Raw genomic sequence first — 19,757 nt, 5'->3', positions numbered from 1 at the left:
TTTGAATTCAATTGGTACAAGAATCCACTGATGCTGAGTCATGGTAGAACCAATAGCAAATACTCTTTATTAACAATAAAATATAGGTGTTAATTGCTATGTCAGCCCTATCACCTTTCCATCTCAGACTCTGATTTCTACCATCTTGTCTCTCTTTATGTCTGGTTCCCTCCCTGAGAGTACTGTCAGCCCACAAGACCTGTCATCTCTGGACAGTTAACAGTAAAATTGGCTATAGCTCTCTACTTTTGTATCCCAGATCTGTCCACAAAACAGTCATTAGCAGTGTTACCATACAGTGGAAGAACTTACGATTCACATGGTAATACATTTACGATTAACAAGAAAATTTGCAGTTTACCTGCTTACGGTGCACGTCCTTGGATGAATCTGCATGAAAATCTCAGAAGTATTAACTGCCTATGAAGAAATTATTGAAGGTCCTGACAGAGCTGTGGAGTTGCATCCCATGTTTTATCTCTTCTTGATTGGTAGAAGGAGAACTTGTTGTAAATGATTCATCATCATGGTAGAATAAGCTAATGAAAGGTGATACAAAATCATGGTTAGATTATTGTTTATCTGGAATCATATTTGCTGTGCTCTGGAATCAACTCGTATTTGGTATGCAGAGACTCTAAAAATACAGGCACATCACATCTTACATTTTTACAATATGTAGCTGTCATAAAATATCACAGAATAAATGTAGACTAAATGCTCTTTCATAACATTACATTTAAAGGGCTAATCTTTAAAAAAAATCAGCAAACAATCTGTGCCCACAATATATCTTTACTTGCATGCACAAAATATCCATTTTGCATGCTCAAATGTGTGTTTTATTATTAAAGTAGTCCTAAGCAAAGATTCTGCTTCTGGGCATTAGGGCAGTCTTTTAGACTCTGTGGAACATATCTGCCTTAACTTTAAAATATACTGTACTTGACACAAAAGTCTTTTTTTTTATGTTTATCTTGAATTGTTGCAATCCTTGCCAGCTAACTCCCCCACTCCAACTGAGAAGAAATAAATACTTTCTACCATCTGTACCTGACAAATATGATGTTTGTATATTCCTGTCCAAAATAAAATTCAAAATATTTCACCCCATATCTGAAGGAAGCATTAATATTCTTTCTCACCATATTAAAAAGAAAATGGGGGCCCCATGTATGATCCCACAATTTTTACTAAAGCTTCTCTTTATAGTGATAATCTTTCTGATATTCACAGTATAATGGGTAACAATAGAGCTGTGCAATTCAATTTCAATTCACATTGAAATCAATCACGCAGTTCAGAGAGGGTTAGAGTTCTATTGTGTTCACAGATGATTTGTGAACCTGGACTCAGGTTCCAGTTTGCATAGCTCCCTCTTTTCCCACATATGGTTGGATTACTGCAAAACCTTACACAATGAATTCCAGTGTTTGAAATAACCTAGATATGTTTCTGTCCCTAGCATTGTCCTAACCACTGCAAATACGGCCAGTACCTTTTTTCTTGGTCATTGAATGCTTCCCGCAAAGTACCTCAACAAATAACTAAAAAACTCAGTCTGAAGTATCTTGCAAATCCAAAACTGTATATGCAGTTTCTTATCTCTCTTTCTCTCTCTCTCTCTCTCTCTCTCTCCCTGCAGTGTAGTTGTAGCTGTGTCAGTCTCAGGATATTAGAGAGACAAGGTGGGGGAGGTAATATATTTTATATATATTTTATTGGACCGACTTCTGTTGGTGAGAGAGACAAGCTGTGTGGCTTGAAAGCTCGTCTCTCTCACCTACAGAAGTTGGTCCAAGAAAAGATATTACCTCATCTACCTTGTTTCTCTCTCTCTCTCCCCCTAGTTAGCCAGTTACTATAACTAGTTGAGTATCTATAAAGTACCTATCATATTGATAGTCCCCATAGAATGTAGGTACTGGTAAATGGACATCTAGTTGGAATGAACTCAAGCATTGTCCTCTGTTACAGTAGTGCCATGCTGAATGACTAAATACCCAGTAAACCCAATAAAGCTATCAGTTTCGCTGTTAATAGATCTTCTGTTGAGGAAGGATTTAGCCAAATTAAAGTGCTTTCCTATAGGGTCCCTCAGGAAATGGCCCTTACTAGTGAAGATCCTGAGGAAACTGAGATTATGCTATTGAATGCAAAGTGCACTGAAGAAATACTTAAAGAAAAACAGTGTTTTTCAAGCCCTTAGGAACTAACATTTTTGTTTGCAGTTCCATCATGTTAATTATTATTCAAAGAGTTCCCGAGGTGATTACACTAAGCTACTTTCATGAAGTTTTATCCCATTTATTATGCATTGCAGCTAATTAATGTTGGAAGAGTTATTATTCTAAGGAAGATGGAAATAACGTGTAACCATTCAGCTACAAACATCTTGCATATGTACTCTAGGTGTCATTATTTAAAAGCAATTTGATGAGTCCACTGCACACCCACTGTAATAAACTGTTTATTTATTTTCATGGGAACATGGCTACAGTTGTTCTGTTGGGGTATCCAAGACACATCTAAAGTATTTAATAGAGTCTCTCAGTTGTGTTGTCTGAAAGTAGTTCCTTCATTAAGTTTTGAGTCTGTCTGTGATGATTCACAGTATGAAGCCATTTTAAATTTTTGTTCATTTTTTCCTGAGTCTCAGCAGTATTCATTCTAAACATCCATTTACACCGATTTATATGAGCAAGTGAGATTAATACAGGTTTAGTTAATCATAATTAACTTAGTGGCAAGATACAATATTGTGGTCATTGGCTATCCCTCCCAATTCAAAACTGTGTATCTCGACTGAAATGGACCAATCATAAGGTTAATGAACACAGACACCTTGCTAAAGTTAATTCATGTTGAGGTTTGGAGTGATACACACTGACAAAAGTTGGAAAATTCAAAATTAAGTCTGACAGTTTGTGCTTACCTTTCCTGACTGTATAAATGTGTTGCGCCACATCTAATATGTAACTTCATTCTGTAACCTGGGACCTAAGCAACATGTAGGCACAATAGAAAACATTCAGAACAGACTGCCAGCCAGAACTTTTAATTTTATTGTGTCTTTTTATCATGTGTAGGGAACTAAAATTTAGTTGCATGTGTTAAATTCAAAAGTATTTTTTTAAAAAGGGAAGAATCAAAATATCAACACGTTTGGAACACTCATAGTGTGAAGTTCACTTTATAAAATATAAATCTCTATGTTTTTTTAAATAAGGCTTATGAAACAGATTTATTTTAAGTACCAAATTTCAAAATATGAGTGTAGAAAATACACGTGCAGTTGCATTAGGGTGTATTTAAATCAAGTATTACACTTCCAAATGGCTAATGACACTTAACTAGCCATTTACAAGTATGGATCCTTGATTTGCATTTGCAGTTTTTGTAATTTTACATGCAAATGTAGGCACATAATGGTGCATCGATCTCTGAACTCTTCTGTTTAGCCTTTTGTGCATAATCCACAAACACAATGTTCCTACCCTTGCTGACTATGCAACAACAGTTAACTGTGAATAGTATTCCCAGAGCTGTCCTGGCATAAATGAATATTGCTGGTGTAGAAATGTGTTTTGGCATGATTAGTCAGGTGTCTGCATAAATATAAGATGTTGCAAAATTAATGCTGTCACTGTCCACATTTACTTCATATTTACCTACCAGCCCCTGGCAATGTCCTCTTCTGAGTGCAGCTCACACCATCATCAGGGGTCTGCTGATGCTCCCACTGCACTGGAGTTGCTTGGATGTCTTCACAGAAATTGCTGTCTGCCTACTCCCCAGCCCTTCTATGTGTGTAAAGGAGGTCGCCAGTGACCGGGTCTCCACCTTAGACAGCAACTTTATGTTGTGCATATATGCAGCATGCTCATTAGAGCAACAAAAGAAGTGGGCATACAGTTTTCAGTTATGTAGATTATACATTTTTGTTTTAATTTATGAACCTTGAGAGAGACTTTCTAAGCAAAATAGCTATGTTAATTTTAGCTCCATTTTAACGAAAAAGAATGGGCTAGGGATAGGATAGAAAAGGAACAAAACTGGTGGTTGGGTAAAGACACAGTATTTTCCACAAAGTTAAAAGGATATTACAAATTGTGCGGAATATGAAACAAAAATTTAAAAATATGATAGATAGCAATAAGCAATTGGAGGCTCAGAATTGCCTCCCTTGGATTATATAGCCTCATCATTCCCATTTCATCTGATTTAATTTTTTTTTTTTTTTGGAAATATGCAATAGTGATGTCTCAATCGCATCTCTTGGTGATGTATTGCATTTCCTATAATTGCCACTACTGTTAAGACTATTTTCCTAATGTCAAGCTTAAAAGTTTCTTTCCTGTGCTTCAAGCTATTGCTCTTTTTTCTACCATCATCTGAAACTGAATACTTTGTCTTTTATTTACATTATAATCGTGAAGGTCTCTATAGACTGTCTTTATATATCTCCTAACTCGTCTCTTTCTAGAGTATATGTACTATATATTCTTTTTTTAAAAAACCTACATTAATTCAGTGTTGTTTACATTGCAAAGTCAAGCACTGAAAGTTAGGAAATGCCAGAGATAAGTTGCCCATACTTTCTTATTTTTGCTCTTTTGTGCATACATGCAAAAGAATGCTTAAGATTTTGAGCAACAGATCATACGTAGTGTGTGGCACAGTGAAACAAAGTAGTACATGCACAGTGCTAATATAATGTCTAGGAATTTAGGCAGCAAGCCAGAATTTGCGTGAGTGGGAAATGATGATTTTCAGCAGCTCAGAACTAAGTCAAATCTAACAGATTTGCATGGGACAAGCAAAAGACACCTCCTTCACCTTCATGTATCACATTGCCAATTTCAAAGTCCTGCTACAAACCATGGAGGTCTTTGTAGCTTTTTTTTTTTAATTTAATAAATGATCTAAATAATTTTTATAGCAGAAAGCATAATCATGAAGATTGTAAATTAAGCAACGTCACTCCAGAGCTATGCATATTTTCACTTATCATTTTAGTTTTATATGTAATCCTGTGTATCTGTTTAGCTTTCACCTTTTTTTCCCCTCCAATTTGCATTGCATTTGAAGCTCCTATTTAATTTTCTATGTACTAGGATCCCTAACTCTTTCTCAGACTTGCTACTGTAGAGCTTGATCTAAAGCCTATTAAACTCACTGGGAGTCTTTCCATTAACGTCAGTGGACTTTGGTTCAGACCCTTATTCCCTCTTCCTAGCTGTATGACTTTACGAGTTTAGTAATGAATCTCATCCAGTTGCATGCATCTCACTTTTCCAGTCTTTCCAAATCATTTTGCAGGAAAACCAAGTATGAAGGAAATCAAGGATAAAGTGACTTGAACTACTAAAAAAAATGCAATCTCTTGTTAAAAACAGCCACAGAGGATTAGAGGATTGTACTAATGCAAATGTTGTACCTATATTTTTTAAAGGCTGTAGTGGTGATCCTGGGAATTATACACAAATAAACTTTACATCTGTACCTGGCTAACTGGTTGAAATGATAATTAAAAGCAAAATAACAAAACACCAGGAAGATAATGATATGATCAGGTCTAACTAATATGGGTTTTGCCAAAGAAAATCATGTCTCATTAATTAACAATTTACCAAGGGTTGTGGTAGATTCTCCATCACTGAGTATTGGATTGGAATAAATCAAGATTGGATGTTTTTCTAAAAGATCTGCTGTAGGAATTATTTTGGGGAAGTTCTATGGCCTGTGTTATACAGGAGGTCAGACTAGACGATTGCAGTGCTCCCTTCTGGCCTGGGAATATAGAAATCTATAATCTGTGTGAATTCTCTGAATATATCAATAAAGTAGTAGATAAATGATAGCCAGTTGACATAATTTATTTAGGCTTCCACAAGCCCTTTGACTTCCCACATCAAAGGCTACTAAAGAAGTTAAGTAGTTACAGGCTGTAAGGCAAAGTATTGTCATGGATGAAAAACTGCCTAGGAGACAGAAAACAAAAAGTAGAATTAAATAGTTAGTTTTCATCATGGCAAAAGGTAAACAAAGGAATACCTCAAGGTTCCAACTAAGTTCAGTATTGTTTATTATATCAATAATCTGGAATGGCAGATGAATAGTGAGGAAGCAAAATTTGCTGGTGGCACAAACGTGTTTAGGTAGTTGGAACTAAGAGGATGGTGAGGAACTTCAGAGAGATCTTAACAAGCTAGGTGAAGTAATGCACATTAGAGTGAAAAATGTAAACTACTCATACACCTTGCAGAGTTCAAAATTAACTGTATCAATTCAGGAAAGAAACTGGATAAATACCAGCTTTGAACTTTGAAATAATTGAGCTGTCACCATAGACCAGGAATTCCCAAACTTGGTGTGCGGCTTGTTCAGGGTAAGCCCCGGTGGCCTGTGAGACACTTTGTTTACCTGAGTTTCCGCAGGTACAGCCGCTCACAGCTCCCAGTGGCCGCGGTTCGCCATTCCCGGCCAATGGTCTCCCCTTCCATATTTCTTGAAGATATTAGCTCTTTTCTAGTCCCCTGGTTCTCCTTCTGACTCTGATCGAAACTGAAGATTATTTTAGCTAACATAATGTATCCTAAGTAGATAGAATATTTTTCTAATACAATTAACTAGATACATTTTTCTTTGTTTTAAAGGTGTATAAATACTGTATCCTTTTCAAGCAGATTTTTAATAAAAATTACTGCATTCCCACTGGTTGAGTGATTTGTCACCTAGTTTCCAAGCAAAGGTCAAAATATGCATTCAGATAAAGGGAATTTAACCAGATTTGCTAAACTCATAGAGAAAACAGACTTGCTCTAAGGAAGCAGTCTGACTCTCTCCCTTTTCATTTCCTCACGGCATCATATTAGATTGGTTTCCCAATGTGGTCATGCCCCTATATTCCTTTTGCATTTGATTGCAGTCCCATACTTCATTCGTAAGAAATGTTGCCAGAGCCACAAATGCACAAAGGTATAACAATAAAATTATCACAGGAGACCTCAAGCAGCCTGAGGCAGGTGAGGCCCACAGAAAATACAAAACATACATATTTTATTAAAAAGCAGGTTTCCTACCCAAAAAGAGATGGTATAGCATTCCATTATAAAAATATTTCCAGGTGGACAAAAGCTTGATTATCTCTCTGTCTTGTCTTTCTATCCACCTACCTACCTATCTATTCACCCACCCTTTATCACCATATTTTATGAGCTCATTTTAAACATTAAACACTGGAAATACAATACTAATCTCTCTCTTTCTGTTTTCTTTCCTAAGCTGTGGGGGAAATGGTGAAATTCATTTTTTAAAAATGTTTTATTGTATGGATGTGTGTGTGTATTGTGGGAAAAACAGGTTGAAGAGATGAGTTTTCATTTAGTTGAGCGATGAAATCCATCGTCATTTTTTTTTCATTTCATAGGAATTACTCATGCTTAAAAGGAAGCATATGCTTAAGTTGTGTGCTGGATCAGGGCTTTAGTGAGCTCCATAGTCAAGGTCCAGTTCCTGTGAAAGTTCTGGCTCCTGGGTTCATCAGCCTCCGTATTAGTCAACTGGTCTGTGATTCCACTGAAATGTAGCTGTCGTGGAAGATCATAACCCCAGAAGGAGAAGAGACTCTCATGTAGCTAGGACCATAGTAGCCATGGAGGGCTGTGACTATCAGGACAGAGGACTTGAACTGGACTGTTCATTCTTTGAAAAGCTAGTGCAGAGGGTGAATAGCTGGGTGGTATGCTCACAGTGACCTGTATTGATTAGCAGAAGGGCTGCTGTGTTCTAAATGTCTACCAATTCAAACTTTTTCACAGTGTTCAGATTTGTTTGTAGATATGAGTTGCAATAATTAAGCCTAGAGGTCACATATGCTTAGGTTACTGATGGTAAGTATATGTCTGCTAGATTGGGAAGCAATCTTTAGTCTAGTCATGGACAACCTTCAAACCTGCCAATGTGTACAGGAGCAACTGAAATATTATAAGAGGTCTTATTATAATTTGTTCACAAGTGGGTCTTTGCACAACATGGATCAATTAGGCCACGAGGGGTTTGGTTGGCAAGCTGCAGCCTGCCACATCCATGTAGGTTATCACAGCAGTTCAGCGCAAGTCTCGCGGGACACGGATCCTACAGGCAAAGCCTTTTTAATTGAGCTTTTGCACATGGCATCCAATTTGGGTCCAGAGCACCAAATTCTGTTGTCCTTGGCTTTATTCAGACAAAGTATCTGCAGTCAGTGAGGAATTTTGCCTGAGCACTGACTTTAGGATTACAGTGGGTTCATTTTTAGAAGCTGACAATAAATAAAATTATATTTTCTGAAGGACTGAAAAATGCATTATTCAGGAGTACTATGCTCCACTAATAGTTAATCATAAGGGAAGGTTATTTTTCCTATGTAAGCTAATGTTTTTCTATATTAAATGTATATTCAGTGTTTCCTACATATTTATAATACATGCATGCAGTATAGATACTCTATTTTTATCCTTTTAATTGTTAAACATGTTAGTATATGGTGAACTTAAAATCAGCTTCAGCTGCAATAAGTCATCCCTTTTACTAAGCTGTATACTTCACCAGTGAATAGAGTTTATTTTAAGATAAGATAATTAAGATTTTAATTTTCTGAATGCTATTCCACAGATGAGTGGAAATGCAATATCACAAAACATTATATGTAGTATCAGTTTATTGCATTGAAGTCTCTGTAATTTATCTGCATAGTTTATATCATTCTTCTTTTAATTTAATAGAATAGAAATTGACAGTGAAAAAGATCTTTCAAATCCTCTTGTCTGATCCTTGCCAGTACAACATTGTTCTCTGTAATCTCTCCAGAGCTTTGTCCACTCACTTTTTAAATGACTCAAGCAAAGAGACTTCCACAATTTACCCTGGGAGAATATTCCACAGTCCAGCAGATTTGACTCTTACAAAATTTTCTTAATATTCAATCTACATTTTCCTTTGCTCATTTTCATCCTATTTCATCTAGTTATTTCCCCCTGGACCATCTTGAAAAAATCCTCACCCTTCTTTGTTCTTAAGCCCTTCAATTGCTTGTAGATGGTTATCACAGACCCTTTAATAGTACAAGAGCCAAGATATACATACTGTAAATAAAATGTAATGGCAAGTACCATAAGAAGAAAACCATTACCTGGTATGATTTAGTGGAAAGATTGGTTTCTACTTGATATGTAAGCCTTTAGTGAGCTTAAAATTTTTAATTCTTATATTTTTAAAGGCTTAATGATTAATTAGATCTAATAAACCAACATGAGGTTGTTTTAAATGAATGTATATATATTTATAGTGCTATGGTTTTCTCTGGTCAATCATGACCAATATTTGAAGACACCTCTCTCAAATCCTGTCCTGTTGCTGGCTAATGTGGTGCTTGTTGCATATACAATGTGTAGCTGATGGAAAGAAGTGAACAGCAGTACAATTGGATTTCATAACGGTTTATTTTCAGTTAAACTGCGGTAGGTCTTGTTAATATAGGAAATGTTCTGCTAGGACCAGGTGCATTTTAATAAAATTATTTCTTTAAATAGATCTAATTTTGTTCAGTTACACTAGACATTCAGTCACTTTACCTGGATAAATTATGCAAATCATAGTGTGGTGTTCTTATATTTTTCCCAGGTAAAAAACTATGTTAAAATGGACTTAAGCTTAGGACAACGTATCGATAATTTAGGCTAAACACTAATTATAGAGATGTAATTATTCTAACAACAATATTTTAAACCTGGAGTTAAGAAATAAATTTAAAATAACTTCAAATATGTTAAGGGATGGAAATACAGAGTTAGAGCACTCTTAAACCTTAACTCTGCCCTCTCATGGCAGTAACCGTATGATTAAGGCATTTCAGTGTTTGTGGTCCCGTATTAAATTAAACTGATTTCACATTAGATTTTTTTCATTTATTTACCCTGATGGTATCCCTGCAGGGAAGAGATAAAGTTAACTCATAAGTTATTTAACAAATTTACTTGTATATTCTTAGAAAATTCATTCTCTACTGAAAGAATAAGTTCTGTAATTTTGGGGAAGACATGCTGTATTTTTCAGCCATAAAAAAGAAGCTGAACCCTTATTTTAAGTGCAACACTCATCTGCACCTTAACTGTGGGGCTACAACAGGCAACTCCATTTTTATGTTAAATCAGGACAATTTACTAAGACAAACCTAGAAATCAAATTAAAGTTAAAATTAACCCAGGTGTCATTTGCTGGTGGATGGATGGGGAGGTAAGAGGCTAGGAATATGGTAGGCAGAACAGATCGTGGGCGTGGGCAGTGCGCGGACCCCCCCGGCCCTTCTGCCTAGGAGTTGCAGGGACATGCAGGTGGGAGCCCCCCACCCCAAGGTAAGCACCGCCCTGCACTCCAATCTCCATCCCCTAACCCTGAGCCCCCTCCCGCACACCCAATTGGACACTTTAGAAGTCACAGAAAGTTACAGAATCCGTGACTTCCATGACTTCCATGACAGACATACAGCCTTAATTATAATATTGCAAAATTTGGCAGGGAGAATCAAGAACAGGTATAATACCTGAAATGACTTGTAACTTATTTTTTGAAAATTATTAGATTTCAAATTGACAATGTTCTTTTTGTCTTATTGATATTCCTTCTGTAGGGTTTTAAACCAACCTATAGAATTTCCTAGAGAAGTATATCCTTGCTATAATTATTTTTAGATTGGTTTAAAAATTCTGTAGAAAATTTATAATTTTCTGTTCTGTTTTCATAAGGATGACACATAAAAGGGCTGTGTAGAGGAGAAATGCAACAAAGCTATGTGCTCTCCTGCCACCACATCACTTGCCATTAGCCACTCTGTGTTAGCAGTACATTTTTTACTCCTGGAGGAATTCTGCTCCAAAAAATTAAAAGTTCTGCAAAATTCTGCAAATTTTATTTATCAAAATAACACTATATAATCACACCAGTTTCAATTATTTTGGTAATTTATTTCAAAATACCTGTCAGCAAGTATGTCTGTAACAATACATAAACACACACAAATTCCCCCATGAGTAGAGAGTTAAAGAAACCCCTACAACAACCCAGTTTCTGCTTCTTTGACCCCTCCTCTCCAGAGCCCAGCTGGGGGGGGAGGTGGGCAGACACTCACACCCCCTTTCCCTGAGAGACCCCCCGCTTCCCCCGCCCAGAGCCCAGCAGCGGGCCCCTCCCCAAGCCCAGACCCTCACACCACCCCCCATGAGTCCAGCAGCCGGGTCCCCCCCCAGCCCAGATAATGACAGACCCTACCCTCCTAGAGTCCAGGGATTCAGAGAGAGAAACAGCTTGATGCTGGGAACCAGGCTTGCACAGTTTCCTACATGCTGCCACCTTCATCCTTCAGGGCATGCTAGGAACAGCAACTGCTGGAAACCCTCCAGTTCCCTCCCCCTTCCACCATCCTTGTCTTCTATTTGCGAGCTGGCCTCTGTCAGGTCCAGTGGCAGGCAACATCTCTGCAGCCCATTTCTGTGGTGGGGGAAAAGGAAATTCTGCGCAGACAATATTAATTTCTGCAAAATTCTGCATTGCACAGTAGCACAGAATTCCCCCAGGAGTAATTTTTGGAGATGATAGAGAAACAGAAGGAATGGCCCCAGGGGAATGTTCAGAATAGAACTGGAGTGCTGATGCTCTACATCACATCTGCCCATGAAACCATGTCTTAATGTATGCAACAAATTGCAGAATAAATTAATGATGCCAGTTAAAGGATTAAATGAATGTGACCCCTTTTCGCCCAGTTGGATAGCCAGTTTTCGGGGTCTTGACAGGTTGTTTCCATTAGGAGGCGACAGAGTCAGGATTTCTGTAGTGCAATCCTGTTTATTTACAAAGAATATATAAAAAGTCCTGTTACCATTCACACAATAGGAATCAAACAATAGAAGAAAGTTTCCTTTCTCAGTATTCCAAAGCCGCCTCATCTGGCACTCTTCCCAAAAAGCTCTTTCTCTTAGCTTACTATCAGTGTCATACTGCAAGTGCTTCTCTGGCTGTCCTTGGCTTCCTGCTGTTTTCTTGATTGTTTCTGTGGTGTTTCTGGCTGCATCTGCTCATACACACACTCAACTCCACCAAAACAATACCCAGCCCTCTACATTTGCGTTTAACCCTCAGTAAAACAACTCTGCCCACATAGTACAGCTCTTGACCAGCCCTGCATATGGCCTGTGTTTTGGGCAGTGGTTTCTATTGTTTCCGCTATTTGACTCCAAAAGGAGCTTCACTCCTTACATTTATCCTGAATGAAGGATGACTGTTACACCCATCAGCTTCACAAGGTTTGACCCTATACCCAGCATAACATTACTGTAGCATTTCCACACACACTTGGAGAGAACAGGGCAATGGCAGCATGGCATCGGAAATAACCAAGCTGCTAGTTTGGGGGTTAGAGATGCTGGGAGGATGATCAAGGCAGACAGGATACACATAAATATAGTAAGGCCTGCAAGATACGGCCTTGTTTTGTCCATGCATCCCCAGGTTCCTCACACCGGCTAGAACATGCTCCTGCCCGTTACATATTTGCACCAGTTCTGCAATGCAAGAGGGGAAATACGCTGCAACAGTTGTGGAGTTTGGTAAATAAAAATGTTCATCATTAAGAATGTTATATGGGAGAAGCTGATATGCCCATAGGAAGCACAGCAAGAAACTTACTTCACAGTTTATAACAATGGACACAACTGTAATTCCTTTTCCAAAAAACTGTAGCTATTACTATGTGATTTTGTATTAAGTTTAAAAAGATCTGTATTTCAAAACAAGCAGAAGCCATGAATAACAATAAATCTGAGACATAGCATGAGTAACAAAAAATGTTCACCATTTTTTTATTCTTATTAAAAAATTGTCACTGACGAGGCAATTCTAAGGTGCAGCAAACTACTGTTGTTACAGCATCAGTACAAGCTATGAAAAGCAACAGTGGTGTACTATAGACTATATTGTTATAGAAAACTTTATGCACACTGAACAACATCCGCTACCTGTAGTTTTTTAAAAACTTGTTTTGATGAGTCAGAAAATGCCCTATTATTCTCTGAATATTCCTGTAGTAATTGTTTATCAGGCTGGCAACCCTGTAGCAGAGTGTTTGCTCATAAAAGGAATATAATCTCAGTTGTTCTCACAGGAGAGTCTGGTGGAATTGTCTCGTATTCTATAGTTATTTCACAGATGGATTGATCCTTCAGAAAATCAATTGAAGGAGTCCATACAGTATACAATTCTGCTAACAGATCTCTAGAAACATCTACTGTCTTATCTAGTGGGATAATATATCTTGTAGCACTTTGACAATATATAATACAAATAACAGTAAGTTTGTTTGTTTGTTTGTGGTTTAGAGGGGAAATGCTCCAATAACTGAAACTGAATTGAGTTACTCTGATAATTTTTAACATTACATTATTTGTTTTCTGTAAATAATTCAGAGAAAGAGTTCTAATTAATTGTTTGTAATTCACCATAACACATTTCCTTTCTTTCACTAGAATATACTTTTAAATATTAAATTCATGCTTTTAATTCCTAATTTGGAAATATACAGGTTGTTATGTAGAAGTGAAGTATTAATGTAGAAAATGTTTATCAGAAGGAAAACATTATGCAGATGAGTAGAGAAAGCTATGTGCCGTACAGCATATTTCTCAGGGATATTTTAAACTTCGCTCCCAGGAAAAATTATGAAAAATGCTCTAGGAGGAGTTTAGTTCCAATTGCATTATTTCAAGTGTGTGCATGTGTCTATTTAACCTAGCTCCTCCATCTCTGCTATTAACTTCTGTACTTTGTCTTACTTATTTTTACAGCCCTGATAGCCATTGGACGATACAGCATGACAATAGAGACAGTGGATGTTGGATGGTGTAAAGAAATTACAGATCAGGGAGCCACCCAAATTGCACAAAGCAGCAAGTCTCTCAGATATTTAGGGCTGATGAGATGCGATAAGGTAAGCAGCTTCTGTGAAAAGCGGATGTAGGCTTCTGAGTATATGTATGGAATGTGTGAGACAGACTTTTTTATTTTTTCCTATAAAAATATCTTTCTTCTTCGAGTGATTGCACATGTCCATTCCACTGTAGGTGTGTGCACCTTATGCACAGTTGTTGGAGAACTTTTTCCCTCAGCGGTACCCATTGGAGTGACTTAAGCACACTCTGCCACTAGGCACCACTGTGTGCCGGCGTAAGAGGGAAGAGCCACCTCCAATCCCCCTTAGTTCTTGCTTACCGCCAGTGATGGTTGTTGGAGCGCTTCCAGTCTGGCTAGCACAAGTTTATTTCCCTCACTCTTTGTATATAGTCTGTTTCTTGTTTAGTACGTAGTTAGATATAATGTATAGTTAGTGTTAGGTTTTAGTTGTTAGGTCACTTTTGGACCAGATTTGATTTTTGAGACTGGGACTGGAGCCATGCCTCTCTCTCTGGGGTTCAAGTCTTGCCAGTCATGTGCCAGACCAGTGACCCACACCCCATCTGCCTGAAATATCTTGGGGAGCTCCACATCAGTGACAAGTGTCACATTTGCAGAAGATTTAAGCCTCACTCAAAAAAAGGCAGAGCAGCGAGACTTAAGTGTCTCCTTATGGAGGCGGCACACCTCCTCCATCAGAGCCCTTGGGTCCAGAGTATACTCCAAGTGCGGCACCATCAGTGCAGAGTTCCCCTACTGAGATGTCTTCAACACCATGCTCTGTGTGTCTGGTACCAAAGAAGAGAGACAGGTCTGCCAAGGACATGGTACCTTGTCCAAGAAGACCTTTGGTACCAAGGCCAGTTAAAAGCAAGATCTCTGGGAGACAGGAAGTGGAGCACTCCTTTGCTGCAAAGACTCTGTCGACTCTGGGACCTATGCCAGGTCCACCAAGGCCACCCCCTGAAATTTCTATTCAGCAGACCCAAGACCCAATCCCAATACAGATGATGCCGGGAACATACACTGCTGCCAGAGAATTACTTAACCTCTCGGTACCGGTGTCCCTGGCAATGCAGAAAGTGTTCCAGCTCGTACCAATAACTGTAGTACCTATGCCACTCTGCAAGAGCGTATGGTACTGATCCCAATTCTGGTAACTGGGAGGCCGGTACACTCCAAGAGCAAACCGCCATTAATGTCCCTGGTACCACCATCTCTAGGTTTGGCTTACCTGTCTCCTGTCCACATGGGTTCTGCTCCACCATTTTCACAGGACTCACTCATCTTTGTCAGATACAGAACTGGGGCTTGTTTTGTCCCGTACTAGCTAGAAAGCTTACCCTCCATCAGAGACGTGTGGTCCATGGATATTCCAGCAGTTCCAACGCTGGGCACATCACAAGGGACAATGGCATGTGCAATCATGGGGCCCACCATCAACATGTTAATGGTCATTCTGGACATCATGGGGTGTCCCTCTCCCTGTTAGGACCTCTCCTCACCTGTCTGAGTTGACTTCCTTGAGAGTTCACCGAGATCATTGGCATCACAGATAGTGTACAGGCACCAAGTAACTGGAAGTTGCTCAGACAGCTCCTCCACCACAAGAGGCAGATCAGCCATTGCCGCAGCATCCTGGTGCAGCTTCTTCCTCATCACAAGATGAGGCTGTAGAGATTGTGAGCAATTCTTCACCACCAGAGGATAACAAAGCTCACCAAGAACTGCTTAAAGGGGTGGCCTTGTTTTAGACATTCAAGTGGCAGAGGTCTGCGAGAAATCCCACAAGATAATGGACATTTTAGCTTTTGCAGGACCCTCCAGAGTGGTGCTTCTGATTAACTAAGCAATTTTGGAACCAGTTAAAATCTTTGACAGACCCCTTCTTCCCACTTGCATATGGCAAAATGGGCAGAGAGGAGATACTGTGTCCCTTCTAAGGCTTCAAACACCTCTACTCTCACCCACCCACAGACCCTTCAGTGATGGCAGCAACTAATGAGTGGGAGAGGCAGGCGTTGGTGCCAAGCATTGGTGCCAGTGAATAAGGAATCAAAAAGGCTGGCCTGTTTGACCGTAAACTTTATTCAACAGGAGGTCTACAGCTAAGAATCGCTAACCAGCAAGCTCCACTAAGTCACTATAACTTCACCTTGTGGAAAAACATAATGAAGTTTAAAGACAGGCTACTGGAGGACTCCGGGCAGGAGTTCATTCTCATGATAGAGGAGGGTAAGCTGGTGGCAAGAACAGCTCTTCAGGACAGTTTGGATGCGGTGGACTTAGCAGCTTGTTCCATGGCATCTGTTATCTCTGTGAGGAGGTGTTTGTGTCTGCAAACTTCTGGTCTCCCCCCTGAAGTACAGCAGACCATCCAGGGTTTGCCATTTGAGGGGCCGTCCCTCCTTTTGGAAAAGTCTTGGATCTATTTTAAATCTAAGAGAGTTAAACAAGTACCTGAAGAAAATTTAAGTTCTGCCTGGTTATCCTGACTTTCATAATTCCTTCCCTGGAACAGGGCGACTGGGGTGCTGCTCTCAACTTTCAAGGACACTTACTTCCATATAGAGATCTGTCCAGAGCACCCCAAGTTCCTCAGGTTCATAGCAAATGGAACACATTACCAAGTCAAAGTACTTTCATTCGGCCTATCAGCATCCCCTCACATTTTCAGAAAGTGCATGGTGCCAGTAGCAGTGTATCTGCGAAGATAGGGAATCCATGTGTTCCCCTATCTGGATGACTGGTTGGTGAGGAGCCGGTGACACTGTCAAGTGCTGTCCAGCAGGGCCATCATTGAATCCACCTTCAGTGCCCTGGGTCTGTTACTCAGTCAAGACAAATCAATTGTAAAACCTGTACAAAGAGTTTATTGGAGCACTACTGAAGGCTATGCAAACCAGAGCATTTCTGCCTCAGTCAAGGTTCCAAACACTCCTAGACCTGGTCCTGAAAGCACATTCTATTACTACAGGGCACATTTGCCTCAGACTTCTGGGGAACATGGGCACATGTACCTACGTGGTGTGACACGCGAGATTATGCCTCAGTCGGCTTCAAGGATGTCTAACATCAGTGTATACCCCCTGTCGTCATCGTCTAAACAGAGTGATTCATGTTCCAGGGGTAATTTTGTCCTCTCTGGACTGGTGGACGGATCCTTGGAATGTTTGTGTGGGTATCCCTTTCTTTCTCCGCAGCCAGAGCTCATTTTGGTCACAGATGCCTCATCCCTAGGTTGGGGGCGTACATCAGAACTCTACAAACTCAAGGGCTGTGGTTCTTGCAGAATCTGACTCATAAACATCAGATAGCTACGTGCTATCTATTAAGAAGGAACTCAGGGAGGATGTGGGCAGCTCTGCCCTCTTGTACCAGCATGCAGTGATGTGTGGTGGTAGAGGGCATTCAAGCCACCCCAATGGGTACAGCGGAGGGGAAAAGTTCTCCGACATCTGAGCACAAGGCCTTCACACACCTATAATGGAATGGATATGTACAACACAACTCCACAACAGCTATGGAAAGGTAGGTAACCTTTTTTGCCTTTCATTGTTATGGTGGTAACTCTTGTAGTGTGTTGTATTTGCAGGTTTAAAACAGGAATTAGCCACAGAGAGAAAGAGAGCATGATATCTTTTTGCTGACCTAGATTTCTGACATGCATCCTTACGCTACTGGCCCTGAGGCGCTAACACAAGTTTTGTGTACAAGCTATCCTTTTCTGATTTGATATATGATTGATGTCTCATATCATTAATATAACAGTCTGTCTTAAAAAAAAGTAGAAGAATTGTAAAAATGCTGTAGTGTTACTTTCAAAGGAAATTATTTTCTGTAGCTCCATTCTCTTGATCACCTTTCTATAAACATATGAATCAAGAATGTGGATGTAGAGATAAGGTTATGAGCATTTGAATTCATGACCTTTTGGAGTAAAAAACTTAGTCGCATGGAGTATTTTAAAATTGTCAGCACTTACTGCTTTTTCCATTAAAAATAATTGTAAAGATGAATTTTGTAAATAGAATGTTCAGCTATAATTTTACAATTATTCAAAAGTTGGTAAATCTAAGATATGAACATTCCACCCAAATTTGGGTTTAGGCAGGTTAACTTCATGGCATGTGCAGTGGGAGACTTTGGGGAAAGAAGGGTTTGGGGATTATCCTGTGCTAGAGCTAATGAATTTTCACATCAGGAAGTCTAGACTCAAAATGTCAGAGTTTAGTGGGACAGGCTGGGAAAATAGGCACACTGATCAGAGGGAGAGAGGGTAAACAAAAAAGCTACAGCATTCATATCTGAATTCTCTTTAGTCTCAATTGAAATGTATATTGCTTTATATAAATAATGTATTTATCTAAATGTATTTTCAAGGATTAGTTGAATGTTTAAACTGTATCAAAATGCAAACTTTCTTAATCTGAGACTTTTTCTGTTTTAGCTTCATTTACAACCTCTTGGGTTCAGTCAGAAGTAAGAACAATGAAACCTGTTTATCCAAAAAAAAAAAAACCTCTTCCTTTTCCTTCCTCCTTTTTCCTCCTTTTCACTGTCCATTCTACAAAAAGAAGAGATGGAAAGCATAATTAAAACATACATCGATTGGATACAGAGCTGTGTGAGCTGCTCAATTCTATAAAAGTACTCAAAATCAGACCTGGTCTCACTTTAATCACACTCTGCTCAGAAATACATTTAAGCTTGTGTCTAAGGAAAGCACATGGTCAAGTGTTTTCTTGAATAATTATATTTTCCTGAAACTGGGCCCCTGCTTTCAGAGTCTTCAGGTCTAGAGATGAGTGAATAATGGGGTTTGTTGAGGTTTTTGTTTGTTTGTTTTGAGGATGAACCGAAAAATCAGGCTGGGGGGGGAAGTATCTGGTTCGATTTGAACTGAAAACAGCATTTTCCTAATTTTTTCATTGAATCAAAAAAAACCCAAAAGTTGTGTTTCAAATCAGCGTAAACATTTTGAGTTGACTCAAACTAATTTTTCTGAAGTTTTTGTTTTGATTCAGCCATTTCAGGTGCTTTTCCTGTTTTGTTTCTCTTGTTGTTTTTAATTGGCCAAATTTGAAATTTAATCGCTGTTTCAAATCAATTTTTAAAAGAAACTAAATGTTTCAACTCTTCAAAAAAAATTCCCAACCAAAACTATTTGTCAAATTCAACTTGAATTTGGTGAATATTTTGGGGACCTGAAAAATGCATTTTTCAGCACACACACAAAAAATTGTTGAAAACAATTCACCCACCTCTGCTCATTTCACACTCACAAAAGTTTGGTGAACATGGGCAGAGGTTGTTTGCACATCTGTTAAAATAATGAACCTCCCTCCAACAGCCATCCTCCCTTCCTTCCCTTCACGTAATCCTTTTCACTCCATTCTCAAAGAAGTCTCAGTTAAGAGGAGAAGGTCCCAGAGTCCATAGGTACTGACTCTGTGGGTGCTCCAGGGCTGGAGCACCCATGGGGAAAATTTAGTGGGTGCTCTGCACCCACCGGCAGCCAAGCTCCCCTCAACCTCCTCACCACCTCTTCCTCCTCCCTGCCCCCCGAGCACGCTGCATCCCCGCTCCTCTGCCTACCTCCCAGCGTTTCCCGCCCAGCCGCCGCCAACCAGCTGTTTGGCAGCGTTAGCACACTCTGGGAGTGGGGGAGGAGCAGGAACGTGGCGTGCTCAGCAGAGGAGGTGGGGAAGAGGCAGGGCCAGGGCAGGGATTTGGGGAAGGAGTTGGAATATTGGCGGGGCGGAGGGGGA

The 19,757-nt window shown here is 39.3% G+C and overlaps 1 protein-coding gene across 1 annotated transcript in view; it reads left to right on the top strand.

The window, feature by feature from the left end:
- Positions 1-19,757, top strand: part of FBXL17 (F-box and leucine rich repeat protein 17) — a 478,328-nt gene that overhangs the window by 442,938 nt on the left and 15,633 nt on the right. Inside the window, exon 8 of the mRNA XM_074952924.1 lies at positions 13,881-14,023. Within this exon, the coding sequence (XP_074809025.1) occupies positions 13,881-14,023 (143 nt within the window). The remainder of the gene's footprint in view (positions 1-13,880; positions 14,024-19,757) is intronic.

Source organism: Natator depressus, chromosome 5, assembly GCF_965152275.1.
Source record: "Natator depressus isolate rNatDep1 chromosome 5, rNatDep2.hap1, whole genome shotgun sequence".
In the NCBI taxonomy this organism is placed as follows: Eukaryota; Metazoa; Chordata; order Testudines; family Cheloniidae; genus Natator; species Natator depressus.
Note: the sequence above shows the minus strand (reverse complement) of the source record. Positions and strands in the feature narration are given on the sequence as shown.